Here is a 22,828-nt window from a genome sequence, read left to right as displayed (position 1 = left end):
CCAGATGGGAAAAAATCAGAACAATTTAGTTCTGGTCCTTCCTTAAAAACTTAACGGCCTTAACAAAAAAAAAGATAAATAAATAACATGATTTTAAAATGATTGATATGGTTTAATATTTAAATTATTTTATTTTATTTTTATCATGTATTTTAAAATTTATAAAAAAAAAAATTAGATATAAAGAGGTAGTTTTTTTGACCATCAAATTTTACATCCGCCAGATGGGATCATACTCATTGCTATCCTACTGCAGCCCCCGGATTTGGTGCTACAAGTTGACCGCAACAAGTTCAACAAATTTATTGGGAGGGTCCCCAACTTGCAGTAAAAAAACAAAAAACAAAAAAACACTTCAGAAAAGCCAAGGTCCAAAAAGAAAGATGAAAAAAAATAAAAAATTAAAAAAGAAAAATCACTTCACCATATATATATATATATGTATACAATTTTGGATAATTCAATTGGAGGTGCTACTGTGATAGACCATGCCGTCTAATTCTACACATTATGGTAGACATTAATTTTTAGATGTAATTCTGATAACTCTCCATCTCATTATATACATGTATAATTTTATAGGCAAATAATCTAACGGATGATTTCCATCATAATTTGGATGAATGTGCATTATTCAAAAAATTTGTATATTACTATATAGAAATAAATAATAAAATGACTAACAAAAAAAATAATGACATGGCTTAAAGGGCATTTCATATCTTGGGTGTTAATTGTTAGAAAGATTAGTCTAGTGTTAGAATTTTGCTTTACCAATTTAATGGTGGCATTTTTATGTCCATAATCATTTTACAAAATTCATTCCGGACAAAATCCTTTTCCAAACCCACTTATCCATTTTAATTAAAAAAAAAATCCATTTTATTTATTTCGTTTAAAAAAGAATTATAAAAATTAATGGCAAATCTTAATGGTGTTGTTTGGTATCGTCACTTTGTTGTCTATTTGTAACTAAAAGTTTTTGATCAAGTTAACTAAAGGTTATGACTTTAATTAAAGAAATAAATAAATAAAAAGTAGGGAAAAAAATTAAGGCAACTATGGCTTTAACATTAACTAAAGCAAGTTATGATAAAAACAAAAAATTTAAAGCAAGTTGGCCATTAATTAGTCCCTTTCCTTTTGTTTTTATGCTAATATTATGATATTGCCAATCTAATCTCCTTTACTTTCAAAACCACATAGAAACTAGTGAAAGATTATCAAACATGGATTTGAAGCAATGGACCCTAGAAATTTCCCATCCGGGTCTGTTTGGTTAGAGAGAATTTATAAGAGAAAAATTATAATCTAGTGAAAAAATAAAATAATTATCCAAAAATGGTGAATTTTATTTATTTATTTTTTGTGAGTGAACATCGAGTAGAGAGAGAAAGAACTTGGGGAGCCAAACAAGACCGTTCAAAGCTCCGGTATTTTTCCAAATATAAAGTTGACCGTCTAAATTTCGACCTTACATATATTTTTTTTCCCAGAAAAACTGGCTGGAGCATTTTGACCAAAGAACCTAGGACAAAAGGCTCTTTTAGACTGACCAAATCCTAACCGCGCGTGATTCCACGCACCAATCAGCTTTGAGAGTTTAGCAGACTTTGGTAATTTTCCATTATCCAAATTAAGAAACTCCCATCGTCCAAATAAAAAAAAAAAAAAAATTGCAAGAAAGAACCAAGTAAAACCCATCTCATATTTGCTAGCGCATCAAATTGTAACTTTCTATTTCTATTGAATCTTAGGTAAATTATTGTGCCCCTTGATTTTTGAAAAATGCTGTTCTGATTTGCAAATCTTTCTTAAAATGATACTCCATCTTTCTTAACATCTTCTTAATGTATTATTATTATTCCATACCAAAGCAGTTCAAGTGGTATGGAACATTTAAAATAAGTAACAAAAATAATAAGACAATATAATGATTAAGACAAATAATAATTCAAGAAAAAGGCTAATTTTACTTTTGTATTGTGTTATAAAAAACGATGTTAACATCGAGTCAACTACGCAAAAAACCAATAATGTTTAAATCAAGAAGTAGAGTACATGAATTACTCTATTATTCAGAAAGCAATAAATGACATATAATGTGAAGGTACTGTTTTTAATAATTATTATTATTTATGAGTCAAACTATAGACAAATCCCAGTCATATATATATATATATATATATTAGAGAGAAGTATCATTTTTTTCCCCCAAAGGAAAAAGAGTCTTTGTCTTTGTTTTTTTTTTTTTTTTTTGCTAAAAAGAAAAAAAAAGTTATTATTATTACCTTTTAGACTCTCTCATGCACATACGTAATAAGCTTGTTCAGACAAAGAAAAACCAAAAATGACTCCCCCCCAAAAAAATAAATAGAAGTGATTATATGGGGAAAAAAAGAAATTTGGAAAAGCATCGTGGGTATTTTTCTTTTTTATCTAATTAATTACAAAATAAAAAAATTAAAAATTAAAAATTAAAAATTAAAAATTAAAAAAAAGAAAGAAAGTGAGAGAGAAATAGAGAGAGAGAGAGAGAGAGAGAGAGAGAGAGAGGAGTTAGCTGGTCAGCACTCACCTCCGATGTTTCTAAGCAACACCATCCCAAAATAACAAAGGAACAACCCACCCTCTCTCCTCCCTCTCTCCCCTAATAAAGAAAATATACTAAATAATTTTCAAATCACTAGCTGTAAAGATTGTTCTTTTAGTTTCCTTTTGATTCTTTCAGAGATCATTTCCCCAATCGTCCTTATCATTTTCTTCTTCTTCTTCTTCCTCCTCTTGTCTCCGTGAATCCCCTGCTCCTTTTCGTTTTATTTCTGCCACTGGTACTAACCCCTTCTTTATCTCTTTCTTTCTTAAATATTTTTCCATTTCTTTATCTATCTCTGTTATTATGCAAGTGGATATTTAAATCTTGATCTCATAGCTTTGTACTTCTAATTTTCTATTTTATTTTGTTGTGTCTTTCAAGATCTAGTATTTGTTATTAATTTATGGGTTGTTCATGATATCTGGTTTGGATGTTTTGATTGGGTTTCTATGTTTGTTTAGGTAGAAACTGAAATGTATCCTTGGGTGATGTAAAAGATGGGATATTTATTGTGAAAGTAGACTTTATTATGATGAATAAAAAATCAATTTTTTTGGTAATAAAAAAAAAAAAAATCAAATTTTTATATATGCATATATTGATTCTTTTAATGTGGAAGTTTCAAGTTTCCATTTTTAGCTCAAAGAAACAAAACCCATATGACTGATCCGTAAAATTACAACTTTTAATTATTTTATTTTCATTTCTTAGATTCGTGAGCATATTTGTTGTGATTTTCATTGGATAAAGATTCTAAAACAAAGACTAGAACTGATGTGCAAAATCTTTGACAAGTGCAGTGTATATTGATGCGAAATCATTAGATGAGGAAAAGGCTGTGAAGGTTTTGGGGGGAATTGTGATTGTTTCATGGGCAACACATGCCGTGGATCTTTCAGGGGGAAATTTTTGCAGGGCTACGGCCAGCCCGAGGACCAAAATTCTATTATTTCCAAGCGCAACACTGGTTCTGACCGTTCTGTTTCCGACCATTCCACCACCAGCTTGAACTCCCAGCCCAACCCGATTTCCCAAGAGTTAAGCAAAGACAACAATAACAATAACAATAACAATAACCCACCTGCCATTAATCCGGCCAAGAGAGACAACATCATGAGAAGAGGGGTTGATAACCAGAGTTATTATGTATTGGGTCATAGAACCGCCAACATTCGTGATCTTTACACCTTGGGTCGAAAACTAGGACAGGGACAGTTTGGGACTACTTACTTATGTACCGACAATGCCACGGGCATCGAGTATGCTTGCAAATCAATTTCCAAGAGGAAGTTAATCTCCAGAGAGGATGTGGATGATGTTAGGAGGGAAATTCAGATAATGCACCATTTAGCTGGTCACAGGAATATTGTGACAATCAAGGGTGCTTATGAGGATTCATTGTATGTTCATATTGTGATGGAGCTTTGTGGAGGGGGTGAGTTATTTGACAGGATTATCCAGAGGGGACATTACAGTGAAAGAAAGGCGGCTGAGTTAACAAAGATTATTGTAGGGGTTGTTGAGGCTTGCCATTCACTCGGGGTTATGCATAGAGATCTAAAACCTGAAAACTTCTTGTTGGTTAATAAGGATGATGATTTTTCTCTCAAAGCCATTGATTTTGGTCTGTCAGTGTTCTTCAAACCAGGTGAAGAAAGCAATTCAATTATTTCTTTTCCCCTTTAATTTTTTTTTTCTTTGGTTTCTGGTGGAATTAGTGGCAATAATAAGTAGCTTAAAAACCCCAGTAATAATTTGTTTTCTTATATTTATGGCATGTTTATTAAAATGTGAAATTTCTAGTTTGTTTAACAAATAGGTATTTTATAATCATCGGATGCATTTGAGTTACTGGATTTATTTGGAAGATTTCTTCTCTTGAGTTTGTTGTTGCCTCTAGATACTAAGAAAAGAGTTTAAATACATTTCATGAGATGGAAATGCTTGTACAGTGATATAACTTGTTATTGTGCAATGAAACCAATTTGTCACTTCGAATTGCGTGTCTCTGCTAACTAACTTGTTATGCTACTTTAGGTCAAGTTTTTACTGATGTGGTTGGAAGCCCCTATTATGTTGCTCCCGAGGTACTCCTCAAGCATTATGGACCAGAAGCAGATGTGTGGACTGCAGGGGTCATCCTTTATATATTATTGAGTGGTGTGCCACCATTTTGGGCAGGTATGCTGCTTTGGTTTATTATTAAACACAGAAACGGTTTTTTAGTTGTGCTATTACTAAAATTTTTTTCTATTTGGAATTCAGAAACGCAACAAGGCATATTTGATGCTGTTTTGAAGGGCCATATTGATTTTGAATCAGAGCCATGGCCCTTAATATCTGACAGTGCTAAAGATCTGATTCGGAAGATGCTGTGCTCTCGCCCTTCAGATCGCTTGACTGCTCATGAAGTATTATGTATGTTTAACATGTTAGTAAAGTTTGTGTCTGTTTATTGTGGGTAGAATCACTCTTTATATTCTTACTCTTCCAAGGTTGTTTTCTATTTTTGGTGGGTGGCCTCTGTTATGTAACTGCATAGTCACTAGTTAGTAGCATAATTATACTAAGGATGTTTAAAGGGGGCAAGGGACCATAGTATTGGTGCCCTGCCCCAGGACTGTTCAAAGCCAGGTGTCTTATGTTTCCAGGTTGAGCTAGAATGAAGGCAATGGAAATAAATTTACTTCTTTTGAGGAAGAACATCATAGAAAATGACAGTGTAAAATACTAAGAACATGTTATTTGTTGCTTTGTTTTCACTATTCGGCTGTTGTGTGGGACTTCTCATTAATTTATTATTTGAATCTTGTCTATCTAAGGAGAAAGAGAACCAGAAAGATTCTGTTGAAGTACGATAGTTTCTTGTCATTGTCAAAATGAAGTTTTATTTATTTGTTCCTCTATCTGAAATCAAGTTCTGACCGAAACATGTCGTTCTTCATTGGTGTAGGTCACCCATGGATTTGTGAAAATGGGGTTGCTCCTGATAGAGCACTAGATCCAGCTGTATTATCTCGTCTCAAACAGTTCTCTGCCATGAATAAGTTAAAGAAAATGGCTTTACGGGTAAGAGCATTTGGCGAGAGAGAGAGAGAGAGAGATTAATATGTTGCCAGGCTATCCTCCAAATTAAGTAGGGGATTGTTGAATATTGTTAACTGCAAAACATTCTGCTTGTTTTCATAGACCACAGCACATGAAAGACATGTTTATTTTTTTATCCTGGCAGGCACAAATAGCAGACTTCTTTGTCATTTGTGTTCTCTTGTTGTTAGAATTTGTAATATGACGTATTGTTACTAGTTGAGTAGTTGACCATTTGAATGGCTATTCATTCAGTTATCAAGAACTTGTAATGATGCAAAAGTTCTATTTTTCTTATGTGTTATTAGGTAATAGCAGAGAGCCTCTCTGAGGAGGAGATTGCTGGTTTGAGAGAAATGTTTCAGGCGATGGACACTGATAACAGTGGTGCAATCACTTTTGATGAACTGAAAGCTGGACTGAGAAGATATGGCTCTACCTTGAAGGATACTGAGATACGTGATCTTATGGATGCGGTGAGTTTATAGTTTTGGAAACAGATAAAATGAAAAACAACATAAATACAAAAACATAAAATGTTTTTATTGCATTACACAATTCATTATCAATAAGCTCTATATTCATGATTCTTCTGTTCTTTTCTGCATTGAGATATAAAAGATTTCGATATTGTGACCTTATTCGGTTAGAATTTGGAAAACCTATGATTTTGTCTGCTTTTCTGAGCAAATTTCATACTTAATGTTGAAAGCTAGTCAGCTTGGATGACAAATGTGGAGAATAAATGTTGCTTAACACATGGATAAGGTGACATAATACCCACCAGTTGTGCCCGTAGAAAACAGCTAAAAAGTTATTTTGTTAAACTGCTAGTCTTTTCATGCATAGCCCATGACACTTGGATGCAATTATCATTTGTGTGTTAAATGTGATTGAAGTTGCCTTCTTTTTTGTTATACTGTGGAATTTGTATTATATTCTATGTCAATTTTGTATTAAAAAAGGTTTCTAAATAAAATATGAGAGTGAAATCAACTTTCCTATGCTTTTTTTGCTTATATAATTATTGGAAAATTTTAGTGGGAAGTACAGATATTCTTTGTTAAAAGTCCTGAATCTAGCAGACTTTTGAGTGTTCTTTCTGAGCCTTCTTTTCCGAGGCAACATGTGTCCTAAGCTACCAATGTGTTTTGTTTTCAGGCTGATGTGGACAACAGTGGCACCATTGACTATGGGGAATTTATAGCTGCTACAGTTCATCTTAACAAACTAGAACGTGAGGAACATCTTGTTGCTGCATTTCAGTACTTTGATAAGGATGGAAGTGGTTACATTACGGTTGATGAGCTCCAGCAAGCTTGTGCCGAACATAACATGACCGATGTTTTGCTTGAGGATATTATCAGGGAAGTTGATCAAGACAATGTAAGTTATAAAAACTTACACAATTTCATATGAACCATGGTCAAGAACCTTTACTAGTATAATTTGTATTGTTAAATGGATTTTGAATTACAAATCTGAAGCTTTAGATTCCCTATGAAAACTGCAAATTCGAAATCTAGATCTTTCTAACTGGAATTTATTTTAAAATTAGAAGCATTTTATATAGTATTTGACTGTCTGAATGAATGCTGTGCTTAATACCAACAAAACATACTTCTTTGCTACCTGTGCTTAATAAGAGAAAGTGATGGAAGTTGAGCAAACTTCGTTTCCCTTTTCTATGTTGAATTTGTCTTTTTATTATTTATTGACCAAGCTTTGATATTTTTCTGTTTGTAGGATGGAAGGATCGATTATGGTGAATTTGTTGCCATGATGCAGAAAGGCAATGTAGGAATTGGAAGGCGGACCATGCGGAATAGTCTGAATTTGAGCATGAGAGATGCACCAGGTGCTCGTTAGCTTCCTACCATGCAAATCATGTACAGGTACCATTCAGCTTTTGCACCATTTCATCTTTACCTTTTGTTGGCCTCTTGTACTATTAATGCTGCTGGAGCTCTTTTTTATTCTTGTGCCTACATCAGGTTAGGCAAGGTTGGAAGGTTAATAAAGATTAAAGCTATAGCCTATGGGATTATGCAACAAACTATCTGTATGAAGAGGCTTTCTTAGATTTTTGAAAATCACAAAATGAATTAGAGAACTCCATTCTGAATATTAGCATTGATGGCTAAAGATAGTAATGTTAAGTCATTATTCCCACCAATGCCTTTTTGACGGTGGCATGAAAAATCTGTTTTTATACCGAAACGATGTCTTACAGTGTATTTATGTGAGAGCCATTTTAAAGCTTCCATGCCTTATCTGCCTTTGGCCCATTGGCAGGTTGTACAGCAAAGCTAGAGGATGAGATTTGGCAGTAGAACATTGAGAACCAATTTTAATTTCTTGGCTCCAAGACCTTAAGAAACTATGAATGTTACTGAAGATTTGGGTTTGAGGAGATTCTGTGCTATTTATGCGGTGATGCCTTTTATATTGCTGTATGACCAGAAGAATATGTTGTAAGCGTTTGTGAACTACAGATTGTGGTAGTTTTAGAGCTATTCAAGTTACCAAAATTATTTTGCAGTGTTTCCATTTTGGGGCATTTCTGTTTATATATGTAGTAGAAAAAAGGGAACTGATCTGCAGATGTTGTCATTCTGCATTTAAAAAAAAAAAAAAAAAAAAAAAGCCTCTGTTTTTGATTCTACTTATGTAAAAAAAATGATTTACTTTTCTAAGATTTTGAGAGCATTTCTTGGCAGTTATTTTTCCCTAGATTTAAGGGTGGTTTGGATACCCTTTTCAACAAATAAAGAAGGTATGTTGTGAATTAAAGTATTTAGTTGCAGCACTTACTGGACCATCAACTTGTAAAATATGCGGTTGAATTAAATTTATTTTCCTTATGGGTTTATCTAATATAGTTTGTTCAATTTTAACCTTGCAATTTAGTTCAAATTTGCTTATTTAGTACAGCGGAAAAAAATGGAGCATGAGTTAATATTAAAAAAAATGGTTTATAATCTGTTTTAGTTTATTTTATATTGCTATTTTGACTAGAAACCAAATGTTATAAAAAAAAAAAAAAAAAAAAAGAAAAAAAAATCTTTAATTAATTAAAGTGTAAAGTAAGGATTAAGGGTCTAAACTGGAAAGGAATAAAAAGAAAAGAAAAAAAAAAAAAAGAGGAAAAAAGAAAAATAAATTGTTAGGTATATAGTGCATTTAACCCTACATGTTTGGAAATATGGCCCACGGCATGCCAAGTGCAAGCATCCTTTATGGATACCTTGTGCTAGTGTAACTAAACCTTAATGTATATCCTTTTTTGATAATAACTATACTTTTGTGGATTTTCACCAGAAAATTAAACCTTTATGGATGCTAAGATATTCAATAGGAACATTTCAAGGGAGTAGTATGATTTGGTTAGCTACTTAATTCCTTGCACCCAAAAGGCATTTAATTGGAAAAGTTAAAAGTCAAACTTGTAAGATGAAAGTACCAAATCTAATATAAATGTGTTTGTTAACTTGTAAAACTAGATATTTTAACCAAGATTCTAATTTGTATTATTAATAAAAGGAACTACAAAATTTACATTCTTACCACTTAGAAAAATGGTATTTATTACCAAACATCATTAGTGGAATCCACATCCTATGAGGCTATTTAATTCTATTTACAGAGTTGTTTTTTCCTTGAATAAATGATTCCATGCACCAAGTTACAGATATTCTGTCATTTTCCATATAAGCAAATTTCTGGGAATAAATCTGAGCAAGGCCAAGGAAATATGGTATATTCTAAAAGTTTTGAAAGGTCTTCTGTGTCCTGTGTCACGTGCATTTTTGTCTCTTCTGCTAAATCCAGGCCAATCATTTTTCAGTCACATTCCTAGCAGATGAAATACAAAATAAAAAAGACCATAATGGGGATTCAATCAACCGTTTGTGAATTCTTTGGCCCAAAATTAAACATTTGAAAACGTTGAGGTTATTGAACTGGACAAAACTGCACTCTGATAACTTTCAAGAATAAAACCTGCATCCAAGTTGAGGTGAATCCTATGACGTTTATAATTTACTAATGAAGCAAATTGTCAGAGAACATAAGCTACAAAATTCCAGAGCCAGCAGCTTATATTAGAATAAAAAGACAGCTCTACAGATATTCATGTGTAGACCATGTGATATCTCTATGAATTTGGACAAACTACACAAGAATTTTCTACATGAACAGCAGACATTGTATAAATTGGCATATTATTATACTTTTGCTTAATAAGGTCCAAGAATTTCACTCCTTTTCCTTTTTTTTTTTTGTCTCTTCTCCCTTCTGAATGAAATATATACATATATATATATATATATATATATATTATATTGGATTCTATTTCTGTGGCTGCATTTTGTTGAAGAAGATTTGATGGTCATCAATGGCTATGCACCCTCCGAAGCTGCAGTTTCACATGCAACTGAGATTTCCTGCATAAGAAACAGAATGACTTTAAATTCTCTGATTTATAAATGTCATTGAAAACACCACCTGACCTGACTAGAGATGAAGCGAGAGGTGCAGAGACTTATATGCATGTTAAAGACTTGAATTGTTTGGTAGGAGGGATGGATGGAAGAAAAGAAGGGGAAGGAGGGAGAGAAAGGAGGATGGGGTGTGAATTTCTTGTTTGGCTGTAGGAAGAAGAGGGAAAAGATAGTAAAGTTAGAGCAGAGCCTTTCCAAATACACTGAAATTAGTATTTCCAAAAACAGAAAGATTGATGGAATGGGAGAAAATCCATTTCAGATGTTTGTTTAATTTGATTATATTTTCTACTTTATTCATATTAATATTAGTAAAAGAAAATTATGTAAGAATCACTAAAAGGTGAAATGATAATTTGATAAAACAAAGTTTTATTTTCTTCAATTTTTAACTAAAATACTAAACAAGGAAGTGGATACCTACTTTCTTAACTTTCTCACAAACCATCACCAAAGAAAAAAGGAAAAAAATTTCTACCTACTCTCAAACTCTATTCTTCTCCTGTTATGTATACTTCCTAACAAACAGTGGGTAAGGTTGGCTGAGAAAGGAAAAATCAAAATAGTAGTCTAGTTGGCAATGAGACTTGATAGATGGAAATATGAAAGCATATCTCTCAAAACGTATGTAATACGAAATAGTCAAGCATTAGCAGGTTCAGCTTGTCAATAGGATAAAAGCTGTTATATAAGAAGTTTGGAACTAAAACAAAACTACCATATAGATGTATGGACTTGCCTTTAAAGTTGTTTTGCTAGAGAAGGTGCATTTTGATGTGATGGCATGTCCATGATTTAACAGCCATCCCACCTCACTACAAGTACCACCATCATTAGATTCTTTTAGTGAACACCATAATTGCTTGGGAAGCAATACGAGATCCAATCCATCTCTTACTGACTTCTGCATGTTGTCATCTACAAGTTCTTGAAGAGAGTTCTGCATTCATCAGGACCAATCACATCATGCCGTGCAGGACATGGAGTTATATTTTCTTCAATGTGTAAAATTGCATGGGTCAAACATTCAATTACTGAGAAATTTAGTTAGTATTTTAGGACGATAAACTAAAAACAAGATAAAATAAATAGCCATGAAAAAGAAGCAAGAATAATTAAATAATTGTTCCAGCATATAGTTTCTACATATAGGGCAATCTCAAGAGACTGCACTTAACTCAACTAGCCCGTACATCGAAAAGAATTGGAATCTTGCCCCCCGCCCCCAAAAAAAAAAAAAATCATGCATCCATCAAAATTACCTCCTTCAAATTACAAAATTACTCATTTCTTCAACATAGTTTCTTCCTCGTAGTGAAATTGTTCTCCACCACAGTTTTCCAAATTATTTCTACCACTACTCAAGCATATTACAAGAGTGTGCAAAGTAAAGCAAATAAACACAACCAACAAAATAACAAACTATAACTAAAGGATAAACTGTATACCTTTTGATTCCACTAGTAATTAACACCATTGTTGTGTGACTACTTACAAGGTATGAGACCAGACTATATTACATTAAATCCATAAAAAAGTCTTCTTAACATTTAAAATGTGTTCACCATATTTGACAAATAGCATTTTCATTAAAGAAATGGTTCAAATTTGAACAGGTGCAGCGTATTTAATAAGCACAGGAGCACCATTATTGTATGACAACTATATTCAAGGATTTAAGATTCAGTTCACCACATAATAAGAGAAGATAACACATAAACCAGACCAAAAGCAAAAGATTCATAGAACTCACAACCTGAGAAGCATCAAAATTGGCAACAGCATTTGGGCCTTGCCAAATGCCAACTACTTCAGAAGCTTCCAGTGCAGCTGTAGAAGCAAATGCTGAATCACGGATTGCACATCCACCTAGCTGATCTCCATTTCTGAATGGCCCATACCACTGCTCACAGAAAACTTTAATACTCTGCAATACCATCTTCATACTTTCTAAACGGATTACCTGAATCACCCTCACACGAGACTCCCGATCTTGAGGATTGATCAAGCAATGCTCCAATTCCATTAAATTATATGAACCCTTATTCTCAGTTGGCCAGACAGCTACATAACAACCACTTGACTGATATGCAAAAGCAGAGACTTTGTCATTTAGTCCTCCAATATTCCTCTCATCAATGCTATATCGCGTAGCAGCATCGGCTTCACATCCAACTGTGGGGAGTAGCTTTATCAACTTATAGTTAAGAGCACTCCCTTCCGGGTCTGCAAGAGTGGGACACTGAGTCTGCCAATCGAAAAGCTTAACCTCCCACTCCCGGTAAGCTTCGGGTACAACAGTCTCAGGAAGTTCAATTGGGTTCCCTTCATTTGAGAATTCTGCTCCATACCCATCCCATTCACCGGACACATTTCTGGCAAATTCCGACCACGCTTGAACAAATAATTGACATACATGAAAAGACAACAAGAAAAGAATTGAATTATACCGCATCATGAAGGATTAAATTCAGATTCTAGACTTTGCATCTTTAATACAGACCGTTGAAATTCAACTTCACTTTTTTGGGTTTTCCCAAACTTGTTCTCACCATTTCTCACCAGACAAACAGAAAGTCACTACCTTTGGTGGCAGTGTAACTTCATCTTTCTAGCAGGTGGGATTCATTGAGTATTTTAGATGGATTCAGATTTTTTTTTTCTTTGGAAATAAATTAACAAAAAATAAAAGATTATGTCCTCAAGCTAAGGTTCCTCCACTATACTTTTCCTCATATTCCATATATATATATATATGCTTTTTCTAGGAAAATCCCAAAACATGTTTAAGAAAAAGAACCATATAAAGAACCATATAAAGATGGGTTTGAACAAACCTTACCAGTGTTAGAAGTGGAAGTGGGAGTGGAACCATTATCATTGGCCTTAAGTTGGCGGTGCTGTTCAACGTCTGAGAGGGTGGTGGTGACGTTGGACTTGGAGGCAGAGACGCCATGGGCAATTCGACGAATTCTTGGCCGAAGAGTGTGTGGAAAATGGTGAAAGAGGACAGGGTGTGTAGGGTTCGGAGAAGATGAACAAAAACCCAAAGGAGAAGATCTTAAGGAGGCCCTGGTGGTTGTGTGGGGGATTATGGGTTTGAAAGCTAACGCCATTGATGATGATGAAGTTGATGCTGAGCCAACCAAGCCCAGAACCAAAAAGCTTTTAATCGGCTACTCTACAAGCCCGCAGCAGAAGATGATGATGATGATGAAGGAATATTCAATATACAATATTCTATCTCACACACACGGAGACACAGGAGGATCAACAAAAGCTAACCGCTGCTTTGGAATGGGAATTCGACGCGTTTCGTGTTGTCGCCTATTTCTCTGAACGACGTCGTTTAGTTTTTAATTTATATTTTATTTTGATATCTGTATATATATATATATATATATGAATGCATGGATTTGCATCCTGTACTTTTTTTTTTAAATTTATTTTATTTTATTTATTTATTTTTTATTTACATTTTTGTGTTTTTTTTCCATTTTTTTTAAAAACACTTCAAACATATTTAAATTAAATTTATTTATTTTTAAAATTTTTTTATTTATATATTTTTATTATTGTCAATTTTTTTTTTTTTTTTGAAAATCCATTGAATTGATATTCGATAGTTAATCAACATATATAATTACATATGTTTAAAACTAAATGGACAATAAGGACAACTATTGCCATATTTTTAATTATTTACAACAATTTTTCAACATTCAAGGTGCCATCTAAATGACATATCAAAGCCAAATTTTTTAACATTCAAGAAAACTCAGAGAAATTAGGAACTAGGGCTTGGCAAAGATCTCACTCTTTCTTAAAAACATTTATCCAAAATGTTGGAGCCATAGACCTTGATTTTTCAGAGAAAAGATTCACATGGAAAAATAAGCAGGAAGGTTAAGCTTATATCAAGGAGCGTCTAGATAGAGGTCTGGCTAGTCAAGATTGGATTTCTTTATTTAGCGATGCAAAAATTCACCACCTGCCTATGGAGCAATCAGACCACTTCCCTACTTTTCTTTGCACTCATGAGGAAGAATCGAGACAAGGCCACCCTTTTAGGTTTCTTAAATCCTGGACTAACGATATTACCAGCATTGAGATAGTAAAGAAAGTAAAGAAAGCCTGGGATGAAGAACTGAGAAACGGAATGGAAGCACACAAGTTGATGAGAAGATTGAATAATACAGCCTCAGCTCTTAGAAAGTGGAATAAATCACATTTTGTTTCATGCAAGAGAAGATAAAAGCCCTTGAAAAAGAGTTGGAAGAAATCCAGTTTGGGAATTTGGAAGAGTTACGCAGACTTATATTGAAAATGAGTTAAGGGAACAACGAGCTTGGCTAGAATGTATTTGGAGACAAAAATCGAGAGAAACTTAGGTGCTAGAAGAAGACCTCAACACCAAGTTTTTTCATGCTAGAACCCTTATCAGAACAAGAAGAAACATAATTATTGCGGTGAATAAAGGTAACATATGGCTTCATGACAGAAAACAAATAGGGCAATACTTCAAGGAAGGATTCATAGAGCTTTTCACTACTTCTAACCTGACCTTCACTAAAGAGCTAGAGGAGTTGGGAGAAAAGTATATCTCAGATGAGGAAAATGTCAGGCTCATGGCTATTCCTTTTGAGGAAGAGATAAGGAAAACAGTCTGGGAGTTTTATCCTTTAAAAGCCCTTGGACCAGATGGATTTCCAAGCGTTTTCTATAAGACTTACTGGGATACGGTGAAAGCCCAGATCATCAAAATGGTCTAGGAAAGCTTCAAAACTAAAACCATCACTGGAGGCATCAACAAAACCTTGCTGGTTCTCATACCAAAAACAAAAAATGCGATAGATTTCAATTAGTTTCGACTTATCAGCTTGTGCAATTTCTGTTACAAAATTGTGTCTAGAATCATTGTTTCAAGATTGAGACCTTTGCTGTCCAGAATCATTTCACCTAATCAGGGGACCTTTATCGAGGGAAGATGGATTGCGGAGAATACTGTGGTAGCTCAGGAAGTTGACATGAGAAAAGCCTATGACAGGCTTGAATGCGAGTTCATCACTAAAGTTCTAAATTTGTGGGGTTTTTCAAACGATTTCAGACGATTGATTTTTAGCTGCATAAGCTCGATTGAATATGACTTGCTCATTAATGGCAGCAGATCGAATTCGATAATTCCAAAAAGAGAGATTCGGCAAGGAGACCCCCTCTCTCTGTTCATCTTCATCCTTTACTCATAAATTTTTTCGAGACTTATGGAAAGAAATACTCATATTTAAGGTATCAAGATTTGTAAGAGAGCTCCAGCTATTTCTCATCTTCTATACACGGATGACATTTTGGTTGCCTGCAGTGAAATTTGCAAAAAGCAAAGGGAATTCAAGAAGTGCTGAATACTTATAGCCAATGGTCAGGCCAGCTACCAAATTTTGATAAATCCCAGATCTTATTCTCTAAGAATACCCTCGGAAGGACTAAGAAGTTGATAAAAGAGAGGCTCCAATTCAAATAACTTAAAACAAGTTCCATATACCTTGAAAACTCTCTTATTTTCGGAAGAAATAAATGCAACGAATTCAATAATATGAAGGATAGAATGCAAAACATATTGGAGGGTGGCAAAGAAAGCTTCTATCTAAAGCAGGTAAGGCAACTCTCATCAAGTCTATTGCTCAGGTTGTCCTAATTTATGCAATGTTGACTTTTAAAATCTCGAATAACATCTGCAATGATCTAGACGCAATGGTTAGAAGATTCTGGTAGGGGGCAAGGTCAGATAACAAACATTATCTTGCTTTTAAGAACTAGGGAATCTTGTGCAAACCCTAAGATGCATGTGGTCTTGGCTTCAGAAAATTCAAAGATATTAATTTAGCTCTCCTGGCTAAACTTGGTTGGAAACTAGCAAAATGAGAGGATTGTTTATGGATACAAGTCTTTCTTTGCGAGTAGGTATAAAGCTAGGGACTCTTATGTTCGGAGAAGCATTTTAAGTTCTAAAGACGTGGTCAGAATAGGTTTTTGTTATAATATCGATAATGGCTGGTCTATCGATCCTTGGGTCCTTGACATTGTTGGAAAAACCCCAAAAATCAAAGATGGAGCTGAAGAAGCCCACGCTTGGAGAGTTGCTGATCTTCTTAACCCTTTATCTGTAAGCTGGAACGAATCTAAATTATATCAACTTTTTGACCAAGAAGACATAGATGCAATCAAAAGAGTGAAGGTTCACGGAGCTGACAAGGAAGATAAATTATTTTGGACAAAAACCAGCAATTGAGTCTTCTCAATTAAAAGCTTTTATAGCTTACTTTCTTACAATGGGATGCATAATGATAGGCTTTGGAAGGATTTATGGACTACCAAGCTTCACGAGAGACTAAAAGTGCTTTTATGGAGGCTTGCTGCTGATGTTTTACCGCTGAAGGATACCTTATTCAAAATAATTGGAAAGGGTGACCCTTGCTGCACCCTTTGCGGATTCAATAAGGAGAATTCCTCCCACTTTTTTCTTGAATGCCTAGCAGCTAGAGCTGTTGCTTTTAGCAGCAAATGGGGCCTAAAGTTAGATTCAGTTACTGTTAGTAACTCACAGGACCTTGTCAGATGGTGCGTGAGCCCTTCCTCTCAATTATCCTCTTAAGCTTGGAGGAAAATATTTCACGTCCTTACTTCTTATCTCTTTTCTCTATGTGGTTTGGGAACTACCCAACGATAAACTTTTCAAAAGTATAAGCTCAATTACCCAAGCCACGGCAAGATGGGAATTATTAGTTGAAGAGTTTAATTCAGTTGTTTTAGAATGAAGTCCTACGTCTCTCGCGGCTAAAGATTTTACCTGGATTCCCCCCAAAGTGGTAGAATTTGCATCAACACTGATGCTGCTTATATTCTAGGCAAATCAGCTATTGCTTTGATTGCCAGAGATGACAAAGGTAAGGTTCTTTTACTTGCAGCCAAGCCAGTGCAACCGATGAGAGTTGATCTGGCAGAACTTAAAGCTATTGAATGGGCTACAACTGTGATGCTCTATTTTTCGTCAATTAGCTAAATGAAAATTCAGAGCCTTGCGAATTGGAAACATGGGATATGATCACAGCTCTCAAAGGAAAGTTGAAAGAAAAGAGTTGGTTTGTTTCTTGGACCCCAAGACAGGCCAATAAATGTGCTGATCTTACAGCTAAGGCAGCTTTGAAGGATAATATCATCCTGTTTTACTCTAATGACTATCTTTGTAATTGTCCAGCCGATGTAGTGGCTCAAATCCTCTCTCAGGAATTTTTGTTTGTTTCGGGGGGTAGTGTTCCCCCCTCTCCCTCTTTTTGTGCTTAATGCAGTTTTATTTACGAAAAAAAAAAATAAAGAAAGATGCCATCTAAATGACATATCAAAGCCAAATAAATTAGATAGGACACAATCCCGCAATGGACATTGGTATAGCACAGTACTTGCTACCTAATTCATTTAAATTTTTTATTAATATAGTATTTTATTTAATTAATATTTAAACATTTTAGGTTTTCATAATTCTACTTTTTTATTTAGTTTCTTTTTAAATTTTATATTTAAGTTAATGCAATTAATTAGTGATGCCATTTATGTTTTTCAAATATTACCCTTATTTGCCTTTATTATTATTATTATTATTATTATTAATATCGTTACTGCTATTATTATTGTTATTGTAATTGTCACTATTATTTATTATGATTATTTTTATTATTATTTCATTATTTATTATTATTATTAGTATTATTAGTATCATTATGATACTTATTGTTGTTACTATTTTTATTATCAATGACATTTACCATTAAAATTGTTGTCAATTATTATCTTAGTTGTTATTTTTAATTATTGAGATTATTATAATTGTTATTACTATCGTTGTTATTATTATTATTATTATTATTATTATTATTTATTTATTTATTGATTGTTTTTATTTGCATTATTATTACTTGTTAATGCTATTATTATTATTTTATTATCATTATTACTATTTTTATTGTTATTATTATCAATTATTATTATTATTATTATTATTATTATTAGTATATGGTAGCCTTCAGGTAAGTACCACAGCCTACGGGTAGGAACGATAGCTATCGGACAAGCACGATAGCCCTTTGGCAACTGGAGAAGCCTTTGGGCGAATATGTTAGCCATTAGACAAGTGCGGTAGCTTTTGGTCAAGTTGTGCTATTTTTGTTATTAATATTACTATTGTTGTTTTATTACCCTCCTATCAACATCATGCATTACTACATTTGTAAAACGATATGAAATGTAGGATGGCACTAAGTGGGTGGTATGGACGGACGCGAATAAAAATGTATTTGTGTTATTATTAAGTCATTTCTCCTGTCTATATATATTTGTACTTTTTTTTATTTATGAAAATCCTAAAAATTTGTGGGATCGATTGTAGTAAGGTGGGAGGGTTAAGGTGATACTATATAGAAGCGTGTTTTCTGTGCAGGAAATTTTGTGGCATATCCAACCCTTAGGGAAGATGCTGTCCAATTTTCTATAGGACAGGCTCGTAGGGTTTTCTTTGGGATCGGGGCTTATCTAGAGTTTCAGAAACGGATCCTGGATGGGTCTCGACATGTATCGAGGTGCTTGATTTTCCTTAAGCTCTAATTTTAGGTAATACAGTTTCATTACATCATTTTGGTGTCTTCAAGCGCCAACTTGACTAGCCTAAATTGTACATAAAAATTGACCAGAGCAAAATAAAAGTCAAAGCACATTACAACTTGAATTACAAACCTCTCAACCTAAGTAAACTAGCTCTCAAGTTTGCTCACCAATATGGCTAACAATGGCATGATTCTTTAACAGATATAATGCATTACCTTGAATCAATAGGCATTGATATAGCTTGTAACATAAAGGCCTAATAGTAAAAGACTTTAAGAAAGAAAACAATAGGAAAATAAATAATAATAAATAAAACTTAAAACAAATATCAATGAATGTGTGCTTTAAGAGAACGTTACGTAGGAACATTGTGTTCTAGCTTGAAACCTGTTTTCCTCTTTCCATCCTTCAAATGTTTAAACACCTTCTTACTTCATTGAAATTCTTCATCAACTTTTCAATTGAACAACCTTTCACTACCTCCACTCCTATCCAACATAATCCATTCTATGAGACTAAAATTGAGAATCAAAAGTAAGAAAGTCAAAAGCAGGTACTTAATTTTCAAGTAGATAATTGTTTATCGAATATTTGAAATCATCATCATCATCATTGATTGTTTTTTTCTTTTTCAATTTCCATTGTCACTTTTTTTTTTTTCATTTAGAAATGCCTTTTTTATCATATTTCCTTTTGGCTTTTTCTGTCTATTCTTTTTCAGATTTTTTTTAATATATATATATTTTTTTGTTTTTTCAAAGATGTACAATATGATGTACAATATGATAAATGTTTGAAAATTATATAACTTAATACTTAAAATTTTTGATTTCAAATACATATACAATCAAACTAATTTTCAAATACAATAAATGATTGAATATATCAAATCCATAACAATGCATAAACCATATCTCTAGACTTAATTTCTCACTTTATCTATTCTTTTACGTATCACAAAACATATATTTTTATCAATTCAAAATTAAACACTTTCTATAAAATGTAAAGGGTTAATAAAGTAAACATTTAGGCTTATAATAAAGGTAGGTAAACAAGATTTAATAAAAAATAAAAAGGCTCTACATATGCGTCTTCAAATATGCATCCTAATTAAGGCTCAAACATAGTACTAAGAATTTGACAATGATACAGGTGAGCTAGAAAGGCCTAAATTCAATAAAAAATTGGCCTCGATCACTTTTTTAATGATGGAATACTCTAGGATTTCACCTTAAGTATTGATTATGCAAGTTCAAGAGCATTAACTTAATTTGATAGGCTCCAACTTCATGTAAATCTTTTTTCAAAATAAAATCTAAATCATGCTAAATATCGTTACTGTTATAGTAGTAAATTTAATGTAATAGTTAATGTGTTTTGAACATGCCAACATGAATAGGAAATGTGCTCAATGAAAATAACAGCGTTGGAATAAACACATGATTAGCACAAATGTGACATTTAGACTAAAAAACTTTGTCTTCCCAAAAAAAAAAAGAAAAAAGAAAAATCAATAAATAAAAACTTTGAGTCAAGAAAACTCAAAGGTGGACAATATGGTCTTTTGTTAGGAGTTTTGATTAACAAGGGAAAATTTAATTGCGTTTGAGTTTGGGCTTGTCCTTGCTGGTTTTTCTTTTGGGTTTTTTTGAAAAGTAGCCACTTGTCTGATTCAAAATTGAAAAATAGCAAAAATTTTTTTTTTTAAAAAAATAACCAACTTTTAACACGTTTGGACCCAAATATCCTTTATTATATTTTTTTCTTGGTTTCCCTTTCCCTTTCCCTTTCAAAACTTAGCTAGGGCTTTCTCTTTCTAATTTCCCTTTCAAAAAACACCATTGCAGTCACCACCAAGAGCCAGTCATCATCGCAGCCGTATCATTGCCATAGCCATCAAGAGCTAGTCATCACTGTAGCTGCACCATTATCGTCACCACCAAGAGCTAGTCGTCGCAGCACCAACACCATTGCCATCGCCGCATCTGCACCATTGCTGTCACCACCAAAAGCTAGTTTTCGCCACAGCTGTAGGTTGCGTCTGTGTCGATGCCGCCGCAACCACCTATTCCTTCTTTCTCTACTTTTTTTTTTTTTTTTAGGCTAGTGGCTGATTATTTATGAACTGTTGTAATATTGGAATTTTGCTTTAGCAGGGTAATTAATCCAAGAAAATTTTATATATGAAACTCGTTGAAAAAAAAAAAAAAGGATTTAGACATGGCCATTGAAGATTTGGAAGTAGAAGAGGAGGACCCATTTCTTAGATTCATTGAATATGCCAGATCCATAATATCCCCTGAAGAAAAAGAAGAAGAAGACCAAGATATAGATCCCAAAATTGGAAATGGAAAAGAGACCAAACGACCCAGTTGAAATTGGATTGCTTCTTGAATCCTCAAGACTTGTACTGCTTATTCCAGTGATGCTACCCCAGCAATTCTTCTCTTTGATATCACTCAGGAGGTACAGAGCTTTTTTTTTTTTTTTTTTTTTTTTTTTTTTTTTTTTTAACACTTAATTTCATATTTTTTCAATGTATTCTTTGGTGTTTGGTTAATGAGAAAAATTGAGGGAAAAGAAAAAAAAAATCCAAAGTTTGAACCTTTGTTTTGGGTTTTTGGTTATGGAAATGGGTAAAGGTAAAGATTTTAGATTGGCCAAGTTTTATTTCTACTAACGGGGAATTGGGGATGTGTGGAATGTTGTAGGCATGGAGTGAGCAACATAGAGATGGGACTACTAAGAAGAGGCCTGAATGTATCAATCAGTTGAGGAGGAAATATAGAAGAGCAAAGCTTCCAAACACTGTTATGATTGATTCCATTTATGAAAAAAATTTCTTGTCTTTGAGTAGTGTTTTGGAAGCTATTATTGTCAATGCTTATTTGCTCCCAGGTACTCTTTGCAAATCTAAAAATCCTCATGTTGTTTTACTTCAGTGGAGGCTTCGTGTGGCTAAATAATAAAGCGAAGTGGAATAAATCTATTATGCAAAAAACTTTCATTTAAAAGGGAAAAAGATATATAAAAGTATACATTTAGATTCTTCTTCTTCATTGCTCCAATTGATTTCCTTTTTCCCTTTAGGTTTTTTCATATGTACTTCTTTTTCTTCTTCCATGAGTGATCTGGAAAGTGAGTTCTGTAAACTAGATAGTTGACTCATAATCATGCTATTGATAAATTTGGTTCCTACTTTAGAAACTTATTTCAAACTGAAAAAGGAAATTTCCTATGGTTGAATTTGGATATCCTACTGAAGAAAAAGAGTAAAACTTACAACAAAAATTAAGCATATGAGCTGGGTGGTGATGCTTTTTTTTTTTTTTTTACTTTTGTCATGTTTATAGATGCATATTCTTTATTATATTAGATTTTTAATTGTAAAGATAATGGTGGCTTATAATGTTCATTTAACGAAGATAACGATGTGTTATTGATATAAGGATAGCTAATTGACCTTAAAAAAAATATGCCATGTTTATTTATTAGAATTCCATTATGCACAAACATATTACGAGCTCAATTGCAGATTTTGAAAAATTTTCCACTTGTTGGAAAAATTTTCCTCCTGGAGGAAAAATTTTCCTCTAGTCGGAAATCCCATATGGAACCAATTGAAGCTTCTGGATAATTTTCCGCCAAATGAAAATTTTTTTCTCCAAGCAGAAATCATTTTCCTCCTGTTGGAAAATTTTTCTTCCTGTTGGAAAATTTTTCTTCCAAGTAAAAATTGTTGAATAATATTTACTCCTATCGGAAACTAATTTCCTCCACTTGGAAAATCAATTTTTAATAGATTATTTAAGTTAATAGTGGGGTAAAAAAATTGAGAGTGGAGACAAATATTATATAAGATGAAGATGGATTTAACAAAAAATATATTGATGTTTAAAATCAATAACCATTTTAAAGAAAAGAAAAAATGATATATATTTGTTTTTCTTTTCAAAATCATTTGGACATTTCATAAAATGAGATGTAA

At 33.2% G+C, this 22,828-nt stretch overlaps 2 protein-coding genes across 4 annotated transcripts; one reads left to right on the top strand and one right to left on the bottom strand.

The window, feature by feature from the left end:
* Positions 1–2,535: 2,535 nt before the first annotated feature.
* LOC107427186 (calcium-dependent protein kinase 26) lies at positions 2,536–8,402 on the top strand. 2 transcript variants are annotated; one of them, XM_048480211.2, is made up of 9 exons: positions 2,536–2,831; positions 3,397–4,244; positions 4,634–4,777; positions 4,862–5,014; positions 5,550–5,665; positions 5,992–6,159; positions 6,845–7,069; positions 7,430–7,578; positions 7,678–7,969. In XM_048480211.2, the coding sequence occupies exons 2-8, from the start codon at positions 3,467–3,469 to the stop codon at positions 7,550–7,552; spliced, it is 1,707 nt and encodes a 568-aa protein (XP_048336168.1). In that variant the 5' UTR covers positions 2,536–2,831; positions 3,397–3,466; the 3' UTR covers positions 7,553–7,578; positions 7,678–7,969. The 2 variants fall into 2 exon arrangements, with proteins under 2 accessions (XP_048336168.1, XP_015893034.1); XM_016037548.4 differs by lacking the exon at positions 7,678–7,969 and adding an exon at positions 7,979–8,402 and having other exon boundaries at positions 2,537–2,831.
* LOC107407544 (uncharacterized) lies at positions 8,304–13,449 on the bottom strand. Of its 2 annotated transcripts, none has more exons than XM_016014835.4 (4): positions 13,028–13,449; positions 11,942–12,579; positions 10,925–11,125; positions 8,304–10,128 (listed from the first exon to the last, which is right to left on the bottom strand). In XM_016014835.4, exons 1-4 carry the CDS (start codon positions 13,299–13,301, stop codon positions 10,084–10,086), a joined length of 1,158 nt encoding a protein of 385 aa, XP_015870321.3. In that variant the 5' UTR covers positions 13,302–13,449; the 3' UTR covers positions 8,304–10,083. The 2 variants fall into 2 exon arrangements, with proteins under 2 accessions (XP_015870321.3, XP_015870320.3); XM_016014834.4 differs by having other exon boundaries at positions 11,939–12,579; positions 13,028–13,448.
* Positions 13,450–22,828: the final 9,379 nt, after the last annotated feature.

The sequence above is a fragment of the Ziziphus jujuba genome, chromosome 9, assembly GCF_031755915.1.
Source record: "Ziziphus jujuba cultivar Dongzao chromosome 9, ASM3175591v1".
Classification (NCBI taxonomy): domain Eukaryota; kingdom Viridiplantae; phylum Streptophyta; class Magnoliopsida; order Rosales; family Rhamnaceae; genus Ziziphus; species Ziziphus jujuba.
The sequence above is the reverse complement of the archived record's forward strand: the minus strand, read 5'-3'. Positions and strand labels throughout refer to the sequence as shown.